Here is an 18,664-nt window from a genome sequence, read left to right on the forward strand (position 1 = left end):
ATGGCATGTGGGGATAGTATAAAGAAGAAAATATCAGACTCTGAATAATTGAAGCTTAGAAAAGTCTTCGAAGACTGGCTGTAAGCTTCATTGAAACTTCTTCCATCAGACATAAAATATTCATTGAATAAGGCTTCTATCAATTATTAATTGGGTTTAAATCATAATTTTATCATAAAATATTATAAAAAAACTAGTTTTAAGATATTAAATAAATGAATTAACACTTATGATTCAAGTTATAATACACATAAAATTTAATGGGATATTGACAGTAGAGTTATAAGTGAATAAATAATTTAATATTCATTTGATAAATCGAATCAAATCAATCAAATATTTTTAAATCGGTTCAACTTTTCGGGTTCAACCGACAAATAGAAATGTAATGAAAGAGGATTTGATAAAATTGTAATGAAGGAGGATCCAAATTCATTAAGGCCACACATTCATTTGAGCCTTGGATGGATAATGTGTGGAAGCCTTTTGTTCATTGGTTGTGGTGGTTGATGTATTGATGTGTCATCAATGAAAATAAAATGAGGATAAAAACAAAAAAAAAAGGTCCTTTAAAGAAGACAGGGTTTGGAATGTAATATAATTTTTTATTAGATCTGTTTTTGCAATTGTGTTTATTTATTTATTTATGTATTAATTTTTGTTGAATGTTTTGTCTATATATTAAATATTAAATTACAAAAACACAAACTGATGTGAAGAGGATTTTATTTGAATGTCTTGATAATAATTTTTAAAACTTTATCAACTAAGCTAATTATCATCTGCTATTACTATACTCCTTAAATAACTTTAGATAACAAATTAAATTGAGTACATTTTATAGAGAATGTTCAATAAAAATGAGAGAAAGGAAAATATATTTTTATTTAAGAAATGTGTACCTGAATAAAGTGGTTTAATTTATTTTATTGTTTATAAATCTCTATATTTCTCATGCCTTTTGTTCATTGGTTGTGGTGGTTGATGTATTGATGTGTCATCAATGAAAATGAAATGAGGATAAAAACAAAAAAAAAAAGGTCCTTTAAAGAAGACAAGGTTTGGAATGTAATATAATTTTTTATTAGATTTGTTTTTGCAATTGTGTTTATTTATTTATTTATGTATTAATTTTTGTTGAATGGTTTGTCTATATATTAAATATTAAATCACAAAAACACAAACTGATGTGAAGAGGATTTTATTTGAATGTCTTGATAATAATTTTTAAAACTTTATCAACTAAGCTAATTATCATCTGCTATTACTAAACTCCTTAAATAACTTTAGATTACATACAAATTAAATTGAGTTTATTACATATAGATTGTTCAATAAAAAATGAGAGAAAGTAAAATGTATTTTCATTTAAGAAATTTGTACCTGAATAAAAGTGGTTTAATCTATTTTATTTTTTATAAATCTCTATATTTCTCATTATTATTTATTATAACATTTACAATAGATATTTTTGGATCCAAATTTATTTGGAAAAGAAACCAAGATCGTTCTGTCAAGATTAGCTAATTCAATGAATGGAGAAATAGAAAGGGGGTGAATATGAAGAAAGAGCATTAAACTCTGTTTATGCTTAGCATAATGTAATATTTGGTTCAAAAGTCCCAAAAAATGCAAGCCAATGTTTTATTTATAGGACTGGAAAGGCTACAAGAGAGGCTACATCTGAAACATAATAAAATAATATAAAGTTGGCTATTATATACATTTGAATTATCTCAAATAGATGCATATGCCATATCTTCTCTAACATGGCTTTAGAATAATCTTGATGGTATCCTTGGTGAGTATCTTTGATAAATGCCTCTAACGAGTGCCTCTAACAAATGCCTCTAACGAGTGTCTTTGGTGAGTGCTCCAATGAGTGCCTTCATCGAGTATCTATGATGAGTGCCTTCGATGTGTGTCTTTGGCAAGTGCAGTAGGAGAATGGCTTGAGCGAGTGAATGGAGCTAGTACCCGAAGCGAGTTATTTAAGCTTAAGATTATCATTATTTATGAGGTCATTATTGTGGGGTTGATAAGTATACATATTTTATAGTTTGTATTTGGGGACCATTGAGAAAGATAAGTTGCTCTGCTTGGTCAAGTTTCATTTAGAGTGATTTATGTTAAGGTGACTTCCTTCTTGGGTTAAGGTCATTAGATGCACGTTTCTCTCTCATTCAAATATGTCTAGGGAGTGTGCTTCTAAATTTTGGCTTTTCTTGGGCAAGCTTCACTATGAAAAGTGCATAGCCATGTTGAGTCCTACTAGGATAGGTCATCCTCTAAGCAAGGCATGTCTTAGACTAGTGCACCTCTTAGCTGAACTCCTATAAGGCAGACTCAACTGGTCCCTGTGAGTTGCACATACATATATATTGAGGTATACAATTTTTTTTTTATTCTCATTTGAGTTTTAGAGAGCGACTTGCAAAAAAGATAACAGAATTAGATAACAAAGCATGTAATATTTTTGAAAGTGATGATTTGTAAAAACTAAGAATATCATTAAGAGAGACATTATTGCTTTTCTAATTCATGAAATTCCCCTTTCCCAAATAAAGGGGCAATTGGGTTAATATAAAGTAGGTTACATTATTAACTATATATTGTCTTTCCTTGGGGCCTTACTAGGGGTGTCAATTTCGGGTCACGGGTCGGGTTCAGGTCGAACTTGAAATTGACCTGACACTATTTAGGTCAACCCGAACCTGACCCGCTTTGGATTCAGGTCAACCCGACACTATCCGAATGACCCAAAACTGTAAAACAATTGCTAGTTTTTGGGTCAATAAAATGTCAAACTCCACTTTTCGGATCAAAACAGGTTAAAAACGGGTCAATCTTAACTTTTTGAGTCAAAAATGGGTTTTCAGGTCAAAACGGTTTAATTTCGGGTCACTTTCATGTCAAAAGGGTTAACCCAAACCCGACCCAATTTTAAAACGGATCGAATTGTTGAACCTAAACCCGACCTGTTTCAGGTCCGAGTTGACCCTAACCCAAAATTTTTGGGTCGGGTTAGAGTCCGGTTATCGGGTCGTGTCAAACATTGACACCCCTAGGCCTTACCTCTCCTATAGATCTTTTTCCTATGGCCTAAGCTCTCCTATAAGAAGTAGTCTCATGATTTTCTTGGCCTTGAGTCGAGAAAATTGAGATCATTGGAATCAATTTAGTTCACCTTTAATATGTTATGGTGCATCCTCTTGGGCATTAATACCTGCACTTGCTTGAGTTTGAAATATTTAACTCTGAATTTTTGTAACTCTTATGACTTATTTTTTGCTTTTCACTTGTAGGCTTGCCACACCAGGTGAGTTTCTTGAGCATTAGATGTGAAAATTTTAAACATTTATAAGTAATGGTTAGCATGACCTATGTAATGACATACATTTGATAATTCTTATGGATGTGGCATTATTTCACAATGTGTTGATCGCTTTCTCTTTGGATGGCTAACCCTAGTTGGAGATAGAGAATGTCTATAAAAAACCAAGACTTTAATCTCTTTTGTAAGTATGTAGTATATCATAGATTTTCACTATGATAAATGAGTGAATTGTAAATATATATTCTATTTTTTTGAATATTTTTCACTCATCATCTTTGAAAGAAGACATATATGCACGCACACGCGCACACAAATACACATATGTACTCTTTTATCAAATGTACTTTGAGTCCCATTCTTGTGTATATTTGGTAGTGGAAGATTGTTATAGAAGCATGTCATATACTTATTCTTCAAGTGGGATTCTTGCTCTCGTTTAAATGAAAGTAGCAACTGTGGGTCTCCAAAATAATGATGCTAGCTGAGGTTAGATTGTAAAGAGTACAATCGCACTATCATGTTGGACAAAATAGTCGTAGGCCTTTACACTCTATGCAAGTAGGCAAATGCAAGAGCAGGTAGAATCATATATATGATTATCCGTGAAGAATAGTAGCTTTCGCCTGCACATATCGATGTATAATAATATATATGACTCAATAATAGCAAGATTTTCCCATTCAATAAATCAACTCGAGTGAGGTTTATTTGATGTGGGTATCAATTTCCACAAGCGCAAACCCTCATGGTTAATTACATCTTATGCCTTGGCCTAAGAATACTCTAAATTAAGGATGTTATTTTATTCTCTTCTTACTTTTGTGCATAATGAGATTCTTGGGTTCTAATCTAAAGGGAATACACTTTTCTCTTCATCTTTAGTGGGGATTAATCTTTTTTTAAAATGTATGAAGATTTTATTAAAAATTTAAGTTTAAAAGATTAAATATTGATATATTATCGTGGGAGAAATTATATATTTAAAATTTGTCAGAAGTTAGAAAAGATACACTGAGAGATGAACAATTTGGGCTTATGCTTGCTTAGAATGAGCTGCTAGTTAAAATCATAAATACAATCAATCACCTTATGAATACAAGATATAATGACTCTAATCCTAGGGAGTCAAGGATATTTAATTAAAGAGACTTTAAACGAGACTCTTAAATATGCAAATTTATATAAATAACGTTATATATGATGCATGAAATAAATGAATAAATAAAATCTTTTATTCATTTATTTGAAACAGAAATACAATCCAGAGTATGTTGAAAAGTAAGGTGACTAAGCTCCACCACAATATGGTTGAATTTTTATACCTGTGAAATATATATTTAAATATACTTGTTTATCATCCTCTAGATTCTTTTATAGGATTCCAAAAGAGAACACCCCCTAAGGTAGAGTGGATTACCTTTTGAAGCCCTATATGTATAAGCAAATATCTTTAAAAATTTACAACTTGATGAATATATGCAACTTGATCTAGCTACATTTTTGACACTTTGCTTTTTTTTATTTTTACAAGAAGGTCTAGATACATTCTATTTTGCTCTTCTTTTTACAATAAAATTAAAGACAACATGAATGCATATGCATGTATGAATACAGTGTATGTATGCAGTTTAATAAACTAATGCACACCAATAGAAACATAATTATGCATGTCATGACATCCAGAGTACTAAAAGTAAACAAACACACCAATGATATCCTCCAAGCAAAGGTATCCCATCACAACAAACATACTACGGCCTAGCCTAAGAATTGAGTAAGTGATCTTAGCAAACAAGTTCTAGTGTGTGAAAAAGATTGTGTGGCATTGATATGTCCTATAAGGTTTGGTATTTAAGTCATTTAGATTTGAAATTATTTTTTGGTTATAGTCCAAAAAAGATTTTGATTTAAGTTTACGTTTTAATATTTTAAAACTTTATTAATTAAATTTTAGAGGATTTTATTTATATTTCATGTTTTAAAGAACCATATTAATTAGTGGCTTCAAAGTGCAAAAGCCACTAACCCAAGTCCTAGAGCTCATTATAATGCTACCATTCTCCCATAAAGGATGGGATTGATTGTATAGAAGCATTGCATTTTAATTAGGTGTTTTAGTCCTTAAGATTTTTCAATCCAACACACATTTGTCTTCCTAAATGGAGTCAAGCACAATTGTTTAAAGCTCTAATTTTCAAGTATTTAATTACTACTTTTGAAACTACTACTTTGAAGTGTTTAGGAGAGAATGATCACATATTGCATTATAGGCTATACGACCATTGATTATGGCGGAGTTAGCCATTACCCTATACTAATTTGTTTCATTGCTCCTATGTGACTAGAGTATAATAATTCCCTTAGTTTCCCTATATTCATGAGAAAAACTAGAAAGAGTCCTAATAGTGGGCATCACAATTTTGAAAATGATATTCATAGGACTTTTTGTCCATGCTACTAATTTGATAAATGATAATCAAGGCAGTTAGGACAATACTATCTTTATGGGGTTTTCTATTCACCACATATATGCATGAGTGAAAGTAATTATGAGAGCTATAATATGAGCTTTGGATGTTATAGTTGAATTCATTTATCCTAACCAAAGTAATATGAAGCTTGTCTAACTTGAAGTTTGTACTTTTGTTCCTTCTTAAATTGTTCAAACCAATATAGTGATATGAATTACATGAATAAAAAATGGCTTCTTTTTCTACTCCTTTGTAGGTGTTAGATAGACTTTTCTTCTAGGCTTACCCACAATGAATTCTTGTAACATCTTAGTCTAAATTAACTTTGTAATTAAATTCTAAAGGTTTCAGCAATCCTTTGCATTATGTCCTTGATCTTTATTAAATATATAATCTTAGAGGGATATCTAGCTTAAGCAAGGACTCTCATTTATGTTTTTTGATGAAAATAATCTTTTTTTTATATAAAACTTCAGTAATTTCTTCCATTGATACTCTAATAAAAGTAAGTGTTGTTGTATATTGTCGAGGTAAAGAAACCTTTCCCCTTTTATTTTATTAAAATATTTCACATTTAGGCTTCGTTTGGGACGGCTTTTTTTCTGCTTTCTAAAACGGAGTTTTAGTACAAAATTTTTTATTTTTGTACTAAAACTCCGTTTTAGAAAGCAATAAAAAAGTCGTCCCAAACGAAGCCTTAGTTAATGCTTCTTAGCGTGATAAGTGCTATAGTTGTTGGTTATGATGTTGATTATGTGCATATTGATAATGCCTCTCAGGGCTATATCTCAACAATCTCTATAAGAAATGCATTTTTCATCTGATGATCTTACAGGATATTAGATCCAAATTTTTATTAATTAAAATTTAGAAGATTTTATTTATATTTTATGTTTTAAAGAACCATATTAATTAGTGGCTTCAAAGTGCAAAAGCCTCTAACCCAAGTCCTATAACTCATTATAATGCTACCATTCCCCCATAAATGTAGGATTGATTGTATACAAGCATTGCATTTTAATTAGGTGTTTTAGTACTTAAGAGCTTTCAATCCAATACGCATTTACCTTCCTAAAAGGAGTCAAGCACAATTATATAAATATCTAATTTCCAAGTATTTTATTACTACTTTTGAAACTACTACTTTGTAGGTGTTTAGGAGAGAATGATCAGATATTGCTATAGTCTATACGACCATAGATTATGACAGAGTTAGCCATTACCCTTTACTAATTTGTTTCATTGCTCCTATGTGATTGGTAGTATAATAATTCCCTTAGTTTCCCTATATTCATGAGAAAAACTAGAAAGAGTCCTAATAATGGGCATCACAATTTTGAAAATGATATTCATAGGACTTTTTGTGCATGCTACTAATTTGATAAATGATAATCAAGGCAGTTAGGGCAATACTATCTTTATGGGGTTTTCTACTCACTACATATATGCATGAGTGAAAGTAATTATGAGAGCTATAATATGAGCTTTGGATGTTATATTTGAATTCATTTCTCCTAACCAAAGTAATATGAGGCTTGCCTAACTTGAAGCTTCTACTTTTGTTCCTTCTTAAATTGTTCATTTCTCCTAACCAATATAGTGATATGAATTACATGAATAAAAAATGGCTTCTTTTTCTGCTCCTTTATAGGTGTTAGATAGACTTTTTCTTCTAGGCTTACCCACTATGAATTCTTGTAACATCTTAGTCTAAGTTAACTTTGTAATTAAATTCTAAAGGTTTCAGCAATCCTTTGCATTATGTCCTTGATCATTATAAAATATATAATCTTAGAGGGATATCTAGCTTAAGCAATGACTCTCATTGATGTTTTTGATGAAAATAATCTTTTTTTATATAAAACTTCAATAATTTCTTCCATTAATACTCTAATAAAAGTAAATGCGGTTGTATATTGTCGAGGTAAAGAAACCTTTCCCCTTTTATTTTATTAAAATATTTCACATTTAGTTTATGCTTGTTAGCGTGATAAGTGCTATAGTTGTTGGTTATGATGTTGATTATGCGCATATTGATAATGCTTCTCAGGGCTATATATCAACAATCTCTCTAAGAAATGCATTTTTCATCTGATGTTGTTTTCAACTGTCATCACATCTTAGAGGATATTAGATCCAAATTTATTCCTAAATGACATTAGTATTATACTAACAAGAACAGATAGAAAATAATAAAAAAAATAAGAATAGACAAAAAGAAGTATGCAATTTCACTAGATTATATGCCAATGATTCATGTGCCAAGCTCACCATCTACCCCTATTTACAAGTAAAATTATGTAGCTTTGTGATTTTGGTCAGTAACATTGATAATTTTGACTTACTCTTTGTGCTGAGTACATGCAAGTTTGATTACTTCTGATGATTTGAACCACAACAAATTTGGTATATTCTATAACGAATTTCATTTGATTATTAATTGTATCTTTGATAATGGCTGATTTTAGGAGTTTCACCCAAAATTTAAAGAGCAAAAGGTGAAGTTCTAGCAAGATATAAGATGGATTTTTAACCAGAAGCAAATAAATTTTAAGCACAAGTTCACTAGAACTCACAAGTATCCTTCAATATTTAATACAATGCAATTATCATACAAAAGCATTATATATTATTTAAACACTCATTTATCTAAATTTATAGTTAAACCCGAGCCTTGGAACAATCAAAATTAGAGCGAGGCTTCATTTGAGGAGGTTTTCTTATTACTTTTTAAAGCAATTTTCTCGTACAAAAGTTCAAATTTTTATACTAAAAAATTGCTTTAAGAAGCAAGAAAAAAATCATCCTAAATGAAACTTGAATATGAGACTCATATGAGTTACCAATCCTAGTTAAATATTTTGTAATTAGATATTAAAAATTATTAAAAAAAACTTGTAATAATTAGAAAATAATTATTTTTTTAAATTAAGTATTTATATTAATTAAGAGTGAAATATAATAAAATGCATAAATTAGCTTAGATATTAAATAAATTGAATGAATGGAGGCAAATACACCAAGCATAGTTTGGAGGATTCCTAAAACCAATCCCAATAAAGGACAGCAACAGTTCCCCAAGGAGAGCACATGAAAATTTTGAAAAAAAATGTCTATCAAATTTTCATCCAAATGTGCTTAAAAATTTGACACGGTACACTTACATGAGATAGATAAAAAGTACATAAAACTTTAATTTTTTTTTAAAAATCAACATAATAAAAATAGATGCTATGAAATATATGAAAAAATAATAAAATATTAAAACATTTCTATACAATCTGCAAAATACATAGCTTATGAATACATGAAAATTTAAAGCCAAAATTTGCGGATCTCTTACTTTACATTTCACTTTTTTGATTAAAATCAACCCCAACAGCTTCTTGAGAGCTCTTTTGCACAGTGAACATGAGACTGCATCAACATGTCTTTTCATGGAAAGATTACACAAGAAAAAAAAAAAGAAAAAAAAATCTAAAGTTTGAACTACTCAAAAAAAAAAAAAAAAAAAAAATCTTAAGTTACAAGGGAAGAATCAGTATGAATCATCTGTTCGGGTTACATTTTGATTTGAATAAATGAATCTCTAAAACAAGATACAGAAACAAGAGAGATTATTCTGTGTGGACACTGGACGGAAAGATCCGTTCAGTTTTGTCTCTGTCAACAATAAAAACGCAGTATGAACAATGAAAGCGCAGTGTGCGCTTTCACTGTTCACAGAAACAAACTGAACGGTTCTCCCTGTCCGGTATCCGCACAGCACAGAATAATTCATCCAGAAACCGAGGTAGAAACAATGAATGCTCACCTGCTTATCTTCTTGACAAGCTTCACCCTCTCAAAATCAGGAACAACATAGCCCTTCTCTACCTCCCATGCAAGGTGAAACATAGAATTTAAAGAAGATTTCACGCCTTTTTCATCCGAAACTTCTCTTGGAAAAGGAACCCGGGCAGTAAAAGTTCCTTCCAAAGAATATAGGTACAGATCAAAACCTAACCGGTCAAGCCATATCAGCTTAGCATCAGTTACCTGCATGATAATGCACAAGAACATGCACAGGTAGATGTCATGATCTTTACCAAATATGCCAAAGAATTGATAAGTTTTTATGTTTCTGTCTTGCTGCAATGTTTCATTTTTAACAAAAAATAATAATTTGAATAATGAAACAAATGGAGAAGTTACCCATTTAGTGTTGCTCATTTAGCGTCTGCAAGAGAACAATTTTCATTGCATAATTCTTTGTGAAAGTGATAATTATAATGTAGCAGCATTTCTAAAAGAAAAACTGATCAAAAACAAAGCCATAGTTGGAGAGGGCATTTCCAGTAGATAAGCAACGTAAGATATTTAAGTCTATTGAAGATGATAACTAGGCATAATCAGTAACCGACGGTAGAACGTTTCCCGACCAGAGATTTAGAAGATTCTCCCAAGCCAAATTGGAGAGGGGATTCCGCTAGGGAGGGGAGGCTGCTGACCCTTGGGAGGCCATAACTGGCAAACCCAATAGACCACAAAAGACTGCACAGTGAAAATGTAAAGAGGCACTACAAAGCCAATAAGATCAGAAGACTGTCTTAACTCTAAAAGTAATCAACGCTATCAAGCAGTCGGATGCTTGCCAAAGCTTTGAACATATATGAACTAAATTGAGTTTGATCCCTTTAATTTGTAGGCAAAATCGGAGATGAACTAAATTGAGTTTGATCCCTTTAATTTGTAGGCAAAATCTGAGATGCATGATTCAAGGGTCTAACTAAATTCATTTATCAAATCATCCGCCAAGTAGCTCCCTCAATAGGTCTTGCTCTCAAAATTTTGATATTTAGCCAAAACTAAGATTAAGACTAAATTTGGTATTAACGTGATACAGAACTGGATAAGCGTTGGCTAATGCAGCATCAATAAGTTCCACAACTTACCCAAATTATGATAATAAGTAGCTAAATTTTGACTAACACGTCACACAACTGATAATTACAACGTAGCCAAATTGTAGTGAAAAGTATGCAAGAGTTGATTAGATCCAAAAATAAGATAGTTTTTTATGAGGACATCGGAGATACTATGATCTTGAGTTATTTATTTATATGTTCTCTGTACTAGTTTATTTTATATTGTTGTTTTCCCTTTATACCCATACGGGTGGTCATGTAATGTTGTAGCCCGAAGGACATTTTAGTCTTTTATTTCTTTTCTTTTCATGAGGTCTATTTATAGGCTAATTGTTTTGTATTTTGAGATGATGATTTGATAATGAAATCTTATGTGTTTTTCTTCTTCTTCTTCTTGTGAGTGCACTAGAGAGAAAGGAGAGAGAGTTCAAGGTGAGCAAGCGCAATACCCACCAGTCGTTGGAAGAGCCCGCGACTCGTGATTTTAATTTATCTTCTTCTTCTCCTCCGTTTCCTCCACCCCACCCGCCGACTTCTCCTAGCCTTCACCACCGGCCATCTTCCCCATCCAACTCACCCCACAACTCCACCACCTCAAGCCCGCTCGCTACCATAGCTTCATCCAACCAACACCTAGCCGCCTCCCTCCTCTTCATGTCGCCGGCCTCCCCTCTTGCCCCATTCTATTATGATGATTCCAATTTTCATAATTCTCCTCCTAAATTAACTCCAAGAGGAAAAAAAAGAAATTAATTTTATTTGAAATTTGAAATTTGAATTTCAAATTTCAAATACTTTCCTTATTAAATCACCCCACAACTCCACCACCTCAAGTCTGCCCGCTACCATAGCTTCATCCAACCAACACCTAGCCGCCTCCCTCTTCATGTCGCCGGCCTCCCCTCTTGCCCCATTCTATTATGATGATTCCAATTTTCATAATTCTTCTCCTAAATTAACTCCAAGAGGAAAAAAAAGAAATTAATTTTATTTGAAATTTGAAATTTGAATTTCAAATTTCAAATACTTTCCTTATTAAATCACCCCACAACTCCACCACCTCAAGCCTGCCCGCTACCATAGCTTCATCCAACCCAACACCTAGCCGCCTCCCTCCTCTTCATGCCGCCGGCCTCCCCTCTTGCCCCATTCCATTATGATGATTCCAATTTTCATAATTCCCCTCCTAAATTAACTCCAAGAGGAAAGGAAAGAAATTAATTTTATTTGAAATTTGAATTTCAAATTTCAAATACTTTCCTTATTTGCAAATCCTAATTAGGAAAGTGTATAAAATCAATCCTATTTGAAATTCAAATTAGATTGAATTTCTTAATGTCTTTCCTAATTCCCATGAGTTATTTTAGAAACCCTTAAATTCCTCCCCACAATGAAATCAAAAATTCAAATTTAATCCCCTCCAAATCCCTCATGAATTTTGAATTTCAAAATTCAAATCCCCCCTTAATTACTTTCCTAAAATATCTTTCTATTAATATGAAAACTTCTTGATTTGAATTCAAACTTATTTGAATTTCAAATTAATTCCATATTAATGAATCCTATTTTTGGAAACCCATTCAATCTCTAAAATCTGAGATTAATTCAGATTTAATCATATAATTAAATTGATTGCATGGGGACCACATACATCGAACCTAGACGTTTTCCCCTCCTTTCCCTATGGACGGCCTGCCCTCTCCCCTATCTCTCTCCACAAAACTAATTAAATCACATTAATTCCCTCCCTTAAACCTTCCAAACAATCCGTAATTCCCTCTCAACCCAAGCAGCCGGCCCTCACAGATTCTCCCTCTCGGTTTCTTCTATTCTTTGGTATTACTGAGTGCTGTCCCAGAATTTCAGAGAAGACTGTGGGCTCCGAAAATTCGGCCTCGGCCTCCGCTCGCTCTTCTTTATTCGGCGAGGGAGTTTTAACGAACTAAGTTCCGAGGTAAATTTTGGAAGGCAGATGGGTTTGTAGATAAGACACTACCCAGAGATTTCGCCCTCATTTTGTGAGGACTTTATGTGGAACGGCCCCATTTGCTGTCCAGAATTTCTGGATATTGACAGATTGCTGTCCCAGGAATTCTAGTAAGAAGAACTGCTGTAAACCCTCCGGGAATCCCCTAACTGTTGTCCCAAAGTCCGAACTCCAATAAACACGGATGGTTGCTAAGCCTTGATGACAGTGAGCTAATCCTCTAAATCATTTACCTTCCTAGTCGCCTTTGGTTGTGGTTGTAATTTGATTCACTAGGACCGTGTTAATTCTCTCCGCTAAAGTCTAGTATATTAGAGAGTTGAGTGAGGGATATCTCTTAGTGACTAATCTTATTGTTAGTTTAGAGATTGTCGTTGAAAATCAACCACGAACGCAATGTTAGATTAATTGATTGTTTTACTATCTTAACTCCTATGCATGCGATTTAACCTAAGCTGGTTTTATCGTCTTATTGTTTTATCTTAGCGTTAAAATCGGCATAAGTTTTATTTAATCTTATTCTTGAAATATTAAGCATGCAAATTTCTTTAAACAACTCATCTTCACACGTTTGTACTACATCAGTTTTGCTACATATTGTTTGGGGGGTTTGATTGCAAGTGCAAGAGAATGTGCGAACACAATGGTTAGAAGAACAAATATAGCATCTTCAAGATATGATATGCAAATGGATAAATTCCAAAGATATTAGTAGGGGTTTAAAAACAGAACCGAACCAGTTTAGCTTCAAAACCGGTTTTATATCAAGCTGGGATGAACTGGCGAGAACCGGCAGTTCAACCGACAAACTAGTCTCGATTCCCTTGAACCAACCGAATCAATTTCTAAAATACTTAAATAATTAAATAAATTAATTTAATACATTAAGAATATAATATTTATAATTTAACTTATAAAAATATTTATTTATTTATATATTTAATATAAATGATCTAATTTTAATAATTTATAATTGTAAATTTATAATATGAATTTAAAATAATTTATAGGTATAAATTATATCTAAATATATAACATAAATTAATAATAATTATCTTAAATTTATAAATTTATATGTAAGCTAAATTTTTGTTGATTTGAATTAAATTTAAAAATTGAATGGGTTTAAATTTAAATTTACATAAGATATTATTAATATGAGAATTTAATTTTTAAATCAAAAATTTAAATTATTACATGATTATTCTATCATTTAAATTTTATTTAAATAATTTTCATATTTATTATGTCATCCGATTCAACCCCGATCGAACTATAAACATTTTTTTCTTTCGGTTCTATTTCAGTTCGATTTTCACAACCTTGGATATTATAGAATGTTATAAACTAATATACGTTAGGAAGCCCAATAATAAAAACATTGTTGGATTAATAGTAGATAGGAAGTTAAAAAATAAAATTATTGAAGTGATAATAGTAGTAATATCCTGATTACTCTTAAGTTCATTATTGACAGAGATAATATAATCATTGTTAATATTTATCCAGCTCAATTGGGTTTAAAAATAATTAAAAATATAAACTTTTGAGAGAATGTAATGAAATAACAAAATAAATATAAGAGAACAATTATTAATTCTTAGTTGAAGGCATTTGTATGATCTTGTAAGAGTTATCAGACGATTCATGGTTGGAATGAAATAAGAGATAAAAATATAATGGGAGAAGTTATTTATTTCATAGCAACATATAATCATGCAATAGCAAGCACTAGTGTAAGAAATGGGAGACACTTACAAAAGCGGGGTTACGAATCATAGATGTACCATTTTTCACTTAGAACTAATTTTTTTTTTTTCAGGATTGTAAAGTGATTTGAATACAGAGTTTAACTACACAATATTGGATATTAACTACAATAAATATATTAGAAATACAAATAAATAAATCAACATAAGCATTTGTCATGTGACAAGATGGTACAATTTAAAAGATGAGAAGCTATATAGCACAGATACTCCTATTTACGAGGCATGCTGTATCAGACACGTGTCGGATACGGATACGCGTCCGATACAGCACAGATATGTGTCAGATACGGCACAAATATGTGTCGGATACGGCTTTGCCGTGTCCAATTAAAGTATTATTTAAATTTGACCAGACACACGTATCGGATACGCGTGTCCTTTTTTTCATTTTCTTCATCGTAGGCTCGGTACCGGAACTCGGTACTGCTTGGTATCGCTCGGTACAGCTTGGTACTCGATACTGGAACTCGGTACCGCTCGATACCGGAACTCGATACCGCTCGGTACTGGAACTCTGTACCACGCAATACTCGATATCGCTCGATACTCATGTTGAACCCCGCCAGGGGGCAGCACCTCCTTGTACCCCCGTCACATCTGCGACATATCTACAATTTTACTTAAATTTTTCATGTTTCAAATTCATGTGATTTTAATTGTGTCGATCCTTCGTAAGATAATGAAACTTCATGTGTAGAATAAACACTGAAGAAGCTAATCCTATCATTCCTTCTGTTGAATAGTTGAAACTTCATGTGCTGAACAATTTATGTTTTTTTTTTTTTTTGTATTAGACATTTAAATTTTTAATGTTAACTTTTATTTTGATATTATGAGATACAATCCTACAAATGTTGCTTTCTTTTTTTTTGTCATTTCAAATATTACGCTTTGATCACTTTCTTAATTTTTATGTATGATTTTTATATTATAATGTCGTATCCGTGTCGTATCCGTATCCTATATTTTTAAGAATTGACGTATCATGTATCTGTATCGGTGCAACATAGGTGAGAAGTCATAGATTGACTAGTTTCAATGTAAAATTTGTAGAAATAGATCAAAAAGAGAATAGAGATAGATCGTAAATTAGTAAGAAAACTTTGTAAAGAAAAGAGGTGATATAAAGTACTAATGAAGGAAAAAAAAGTACTTCTACAGCATGGGAAATATAAAGACACTTGAAACTTGTCAATTTGTAAGGAAGCTACAAGTTCCGTAAGGAAGCAAGGTAGGTAAAGCTACAACTCGTTGTGATAAGAAAAGGGAAAAATAAATATATAAAAAAAGGCCAAGGTATAAGAAAAGAGATGAAGAAACTTATAGAGAAACATATATTAAGAGTAAAGATATGTTCTTAGTAATAGATGAAATCATAGATGAAATATTGGAAGTTTTATTTTGACAAATTTAAAAAAAAAAAAAAAAGAAGAAGAAGAAATAAGGAAGAAACCTTTTAGGGAGAGCAAAAGGAACAAAATCATGAAGTTTATTAAAAATTAATTCAAAAATTGATTGTTCAGGAAACTTCAAAGAAGATGAATAAATATAAAGTTATACACCCAAATGAGATAATATTGAGATTTGAAGAGTTATAGGAGATGTTAGAATAGATTGGCTAAAAAATCATTTTAATAAAATCTTATTGACTAAGATGTCAAATGATTGACAACGTTGCACCTTAATACCACTATTTGACAACAAAAGACTATATAGAACTATTATGATAAGAGAATCAAACTAATGCACCATTCACTGAATTTATGTGAGAGGGTATTAGAACCTAAGCTTAATAAATCCTGCTAATGTGAAAGAATTAATTTAATTTTATGCAAAAACAAATAAAACAAAAGGGATTATTGAGATGATTTATGTAAATATGACAATTATTGTCTAAGTAGTACGATCAATGAAAGGATATTAATATTATTTTTATAGAATTTGAAAAGAAATGATCGAGAACTATTTAGAATTATTTAGGAGGACGTTTGAGGAGAAAAGATGTGTGTCAAAATAATATTGAAATTATCAAAGAGATGTGAAATGAAACATTGATTATTATTAAAAATAGTTCTAGAGTTATAAAAGAGCTTTCAATCACTGTGAGATTATATTAAAATCAGCATTGAATCAACATAATTTTTATTAGTTATAAGTATCTTAAAAAATGTATTGAAGTTAGATGACATAGGTTTATATCATTTATAATGATATAGTGTTGATAGGTGAGCAAATTTCTTAAATAATTGAAAGACTTAGAACAATGGAAGAAACCCTTAGAAATTATTTGATTGGGGCTTATAAACTAGTTTACAAAAGTGTGATTATATGATATAAAAATTGGTTGAATGTGAGATTGCTAGTTTTGAATGAAAATTACTGAATTTTTAGTGATGCATTGTTAAGATATGTTTAATTATATAGAATTCATAATGCAAATGAAACATGATATTGATGAGCATATAACTTTTTAAGAGTTATAACTGAATGTTTGAAATGGAGAAGTACTTCAAGAGTTATAATCGGAGAATATCATATAAATTCAAAAGTAAATTTTATACAATAGCAACTAAGTTTGAATCCGAGTATTAGGAAATAAATAAGTTGCAAACTAAGTTGTGTAGCATAAATAAGAATATTAAAAAAAATGCAATAAAACTAGGAAGTAAATTGAAAGGAATTAGCATATAAATTAAAGACATCGTGTGAAAAAAAAAACTGTTAATAAAAACAAGTCGAAAATAGATATAGGTGATTTAGATCGTGCCAAAAGACTATTGATCAAAAGAAAATAAAAAATAGATTTATGTGATTTGAGTATGTGAAATGAGGGATAGAATATGAATCAATAAAATGAGTTAATAGGATTAATGCAAAAAGATTAGAAGGATAATGAATAGACTAAAGATAACAAACTTGAAATTGTCCAGAAAGATTTGTGAAAAATAGAGTCAATAACTACAGAAGCAATCAACAAAAATAAATTGAGAACAAGGATCTGTAAAGCCAACACAAAATAATTGGGACAAAGCTTGCGATGATTCATATGAAAGTTGGGATGATAAAAATGAACCCTACGGTTAACATGTTTAGGAAATTTAATTTAATTTGATTTGGCAGAAAACAGCTTAGCTCTAGCAGTTCGAATAATTTAAAACAAAATGACAATAGTGTTCAATATGGACCCGTCGTAATCATCATTAGCTATAGTACAACTATTTGGGGCCGGTTTTATAATATGCACCAGTTTATTATATATTTTTCAGAATTTTAACTAGAAATGAATTGCACAATGATAAATATTGCAATATATTGCAATTTCTCAGTAACTTGGGAAAATCACACAGAAGATATCATGGGGATTTACTCAAGATGATCCTGCCGAATATAGACAAAGCAATACTTGGCATGAAAGAGATTACTTAGACGCCTAAGCTTAAGGGCTGATACCAGAAAACATTCAGAATAAAAAATAGTACAGTTTAACAGAAACTATGTACATGGGTGATAAAAGAAAATTTTACTTTGAATATACAATTTTTTAGTATATTTTAAAAAAAAGTATAAGAGTCAAACCTGAAATTGAGTGTCCAAATAAACATGGCATACCCGCAGAACATCTTCTGTATGTTTAGTATCCATCTCATACACGATCTTTTCAGCACAATTCCGAAGTGGATCAGGCTCAGCATTCAAATAGTCTAAGGAGGTTATCCACACTGTGTCCTGCAAAGAACAAATGTGAACCATTTTGAGGGCTTAGGTTAGTCTAATTACATTGCACGCAAAAATAAATGGCCACTAATATGTAATTCCTAAACTATTAAGTATGGAGGAGTTTAAATAAGTTAAACGATGCATAGTTTAATGACATAGATTTAAGCTTCATAGTTCATACACACAATCCGCAAATCCAATACAAGTTCTTTAAGGATAGCAAATATATTCAGAGGAACTCCAGAACTTATTCAAGTTTCTTGCATAAGATAATGTGGGCTCCGAAAATTCGGCCCCGGCCTTCCCGCCGCGCGATTTCTTTTTTTTTTTTTATTCGGCGAGGGGAGTTTTAACGGAATAAGTTCCGGGGTAAATTTTGGAAGGCAGATGGGTTTGTAGATAAGACACTACCCAAAGATTTCACCCTCATTTTGCGAGGACTTTATGATCTGAGTTCTGGTTTCCTATAGGCG

At 31.4% G+C, this 18,664-nt stretch overlaps 1 protein-coding gene across 1 annotated transcript in view; it reads right to left on the reverse strand.

The window, feature by feature from the left end:
- Positions 1 to 9,316: 9,316 nt before the first annotated feature.
- LOC110106880 (glutamyl-tRNA reductase-binding protein, chloroplastic) overlaps positions 9,317 to 18,664 on the reverse strand; it is a 27,302-nt gene continuing 17,954 nt past the window's right edge. Inside the window, exons 4-5 of the mRNA XM_020836950.2 lie at positions 18,051 to 18,200; positions 9,317 to 9,846 (exon numbers count right to left, since the gene is read on the reverse strand). Coding sequence (XP_020692609.2) covers positions 9,619 to 9,846; positions 18,051 to 18,200 — 378 coding nt within the window. The 3' untranslated portion in view covers positions 9,317 to 9,618. The remainder of the gene's footprint in view (positions 9,847 to 18,050; positions 18,201 to 18,664) is intronic.

Source organism: Dendrobium catenatum, unplaced genomic scaffold, assembly GCF_001605985.2.
Source record: "Dendrobium catenatum unplaced genomic scaffold, ASM160598v2 fragScaff_scaffold_1446, whole genome shotgun sequence".
In the NCBI taxonomy this organism is placed as follows: domain Eukaryota; kingdom Viridiplantae; phylum Streptophyta; class Magnoliopsida; order Asparagales; family Orchidaceae; genus Dendrobium; species Dendrobium catenatum.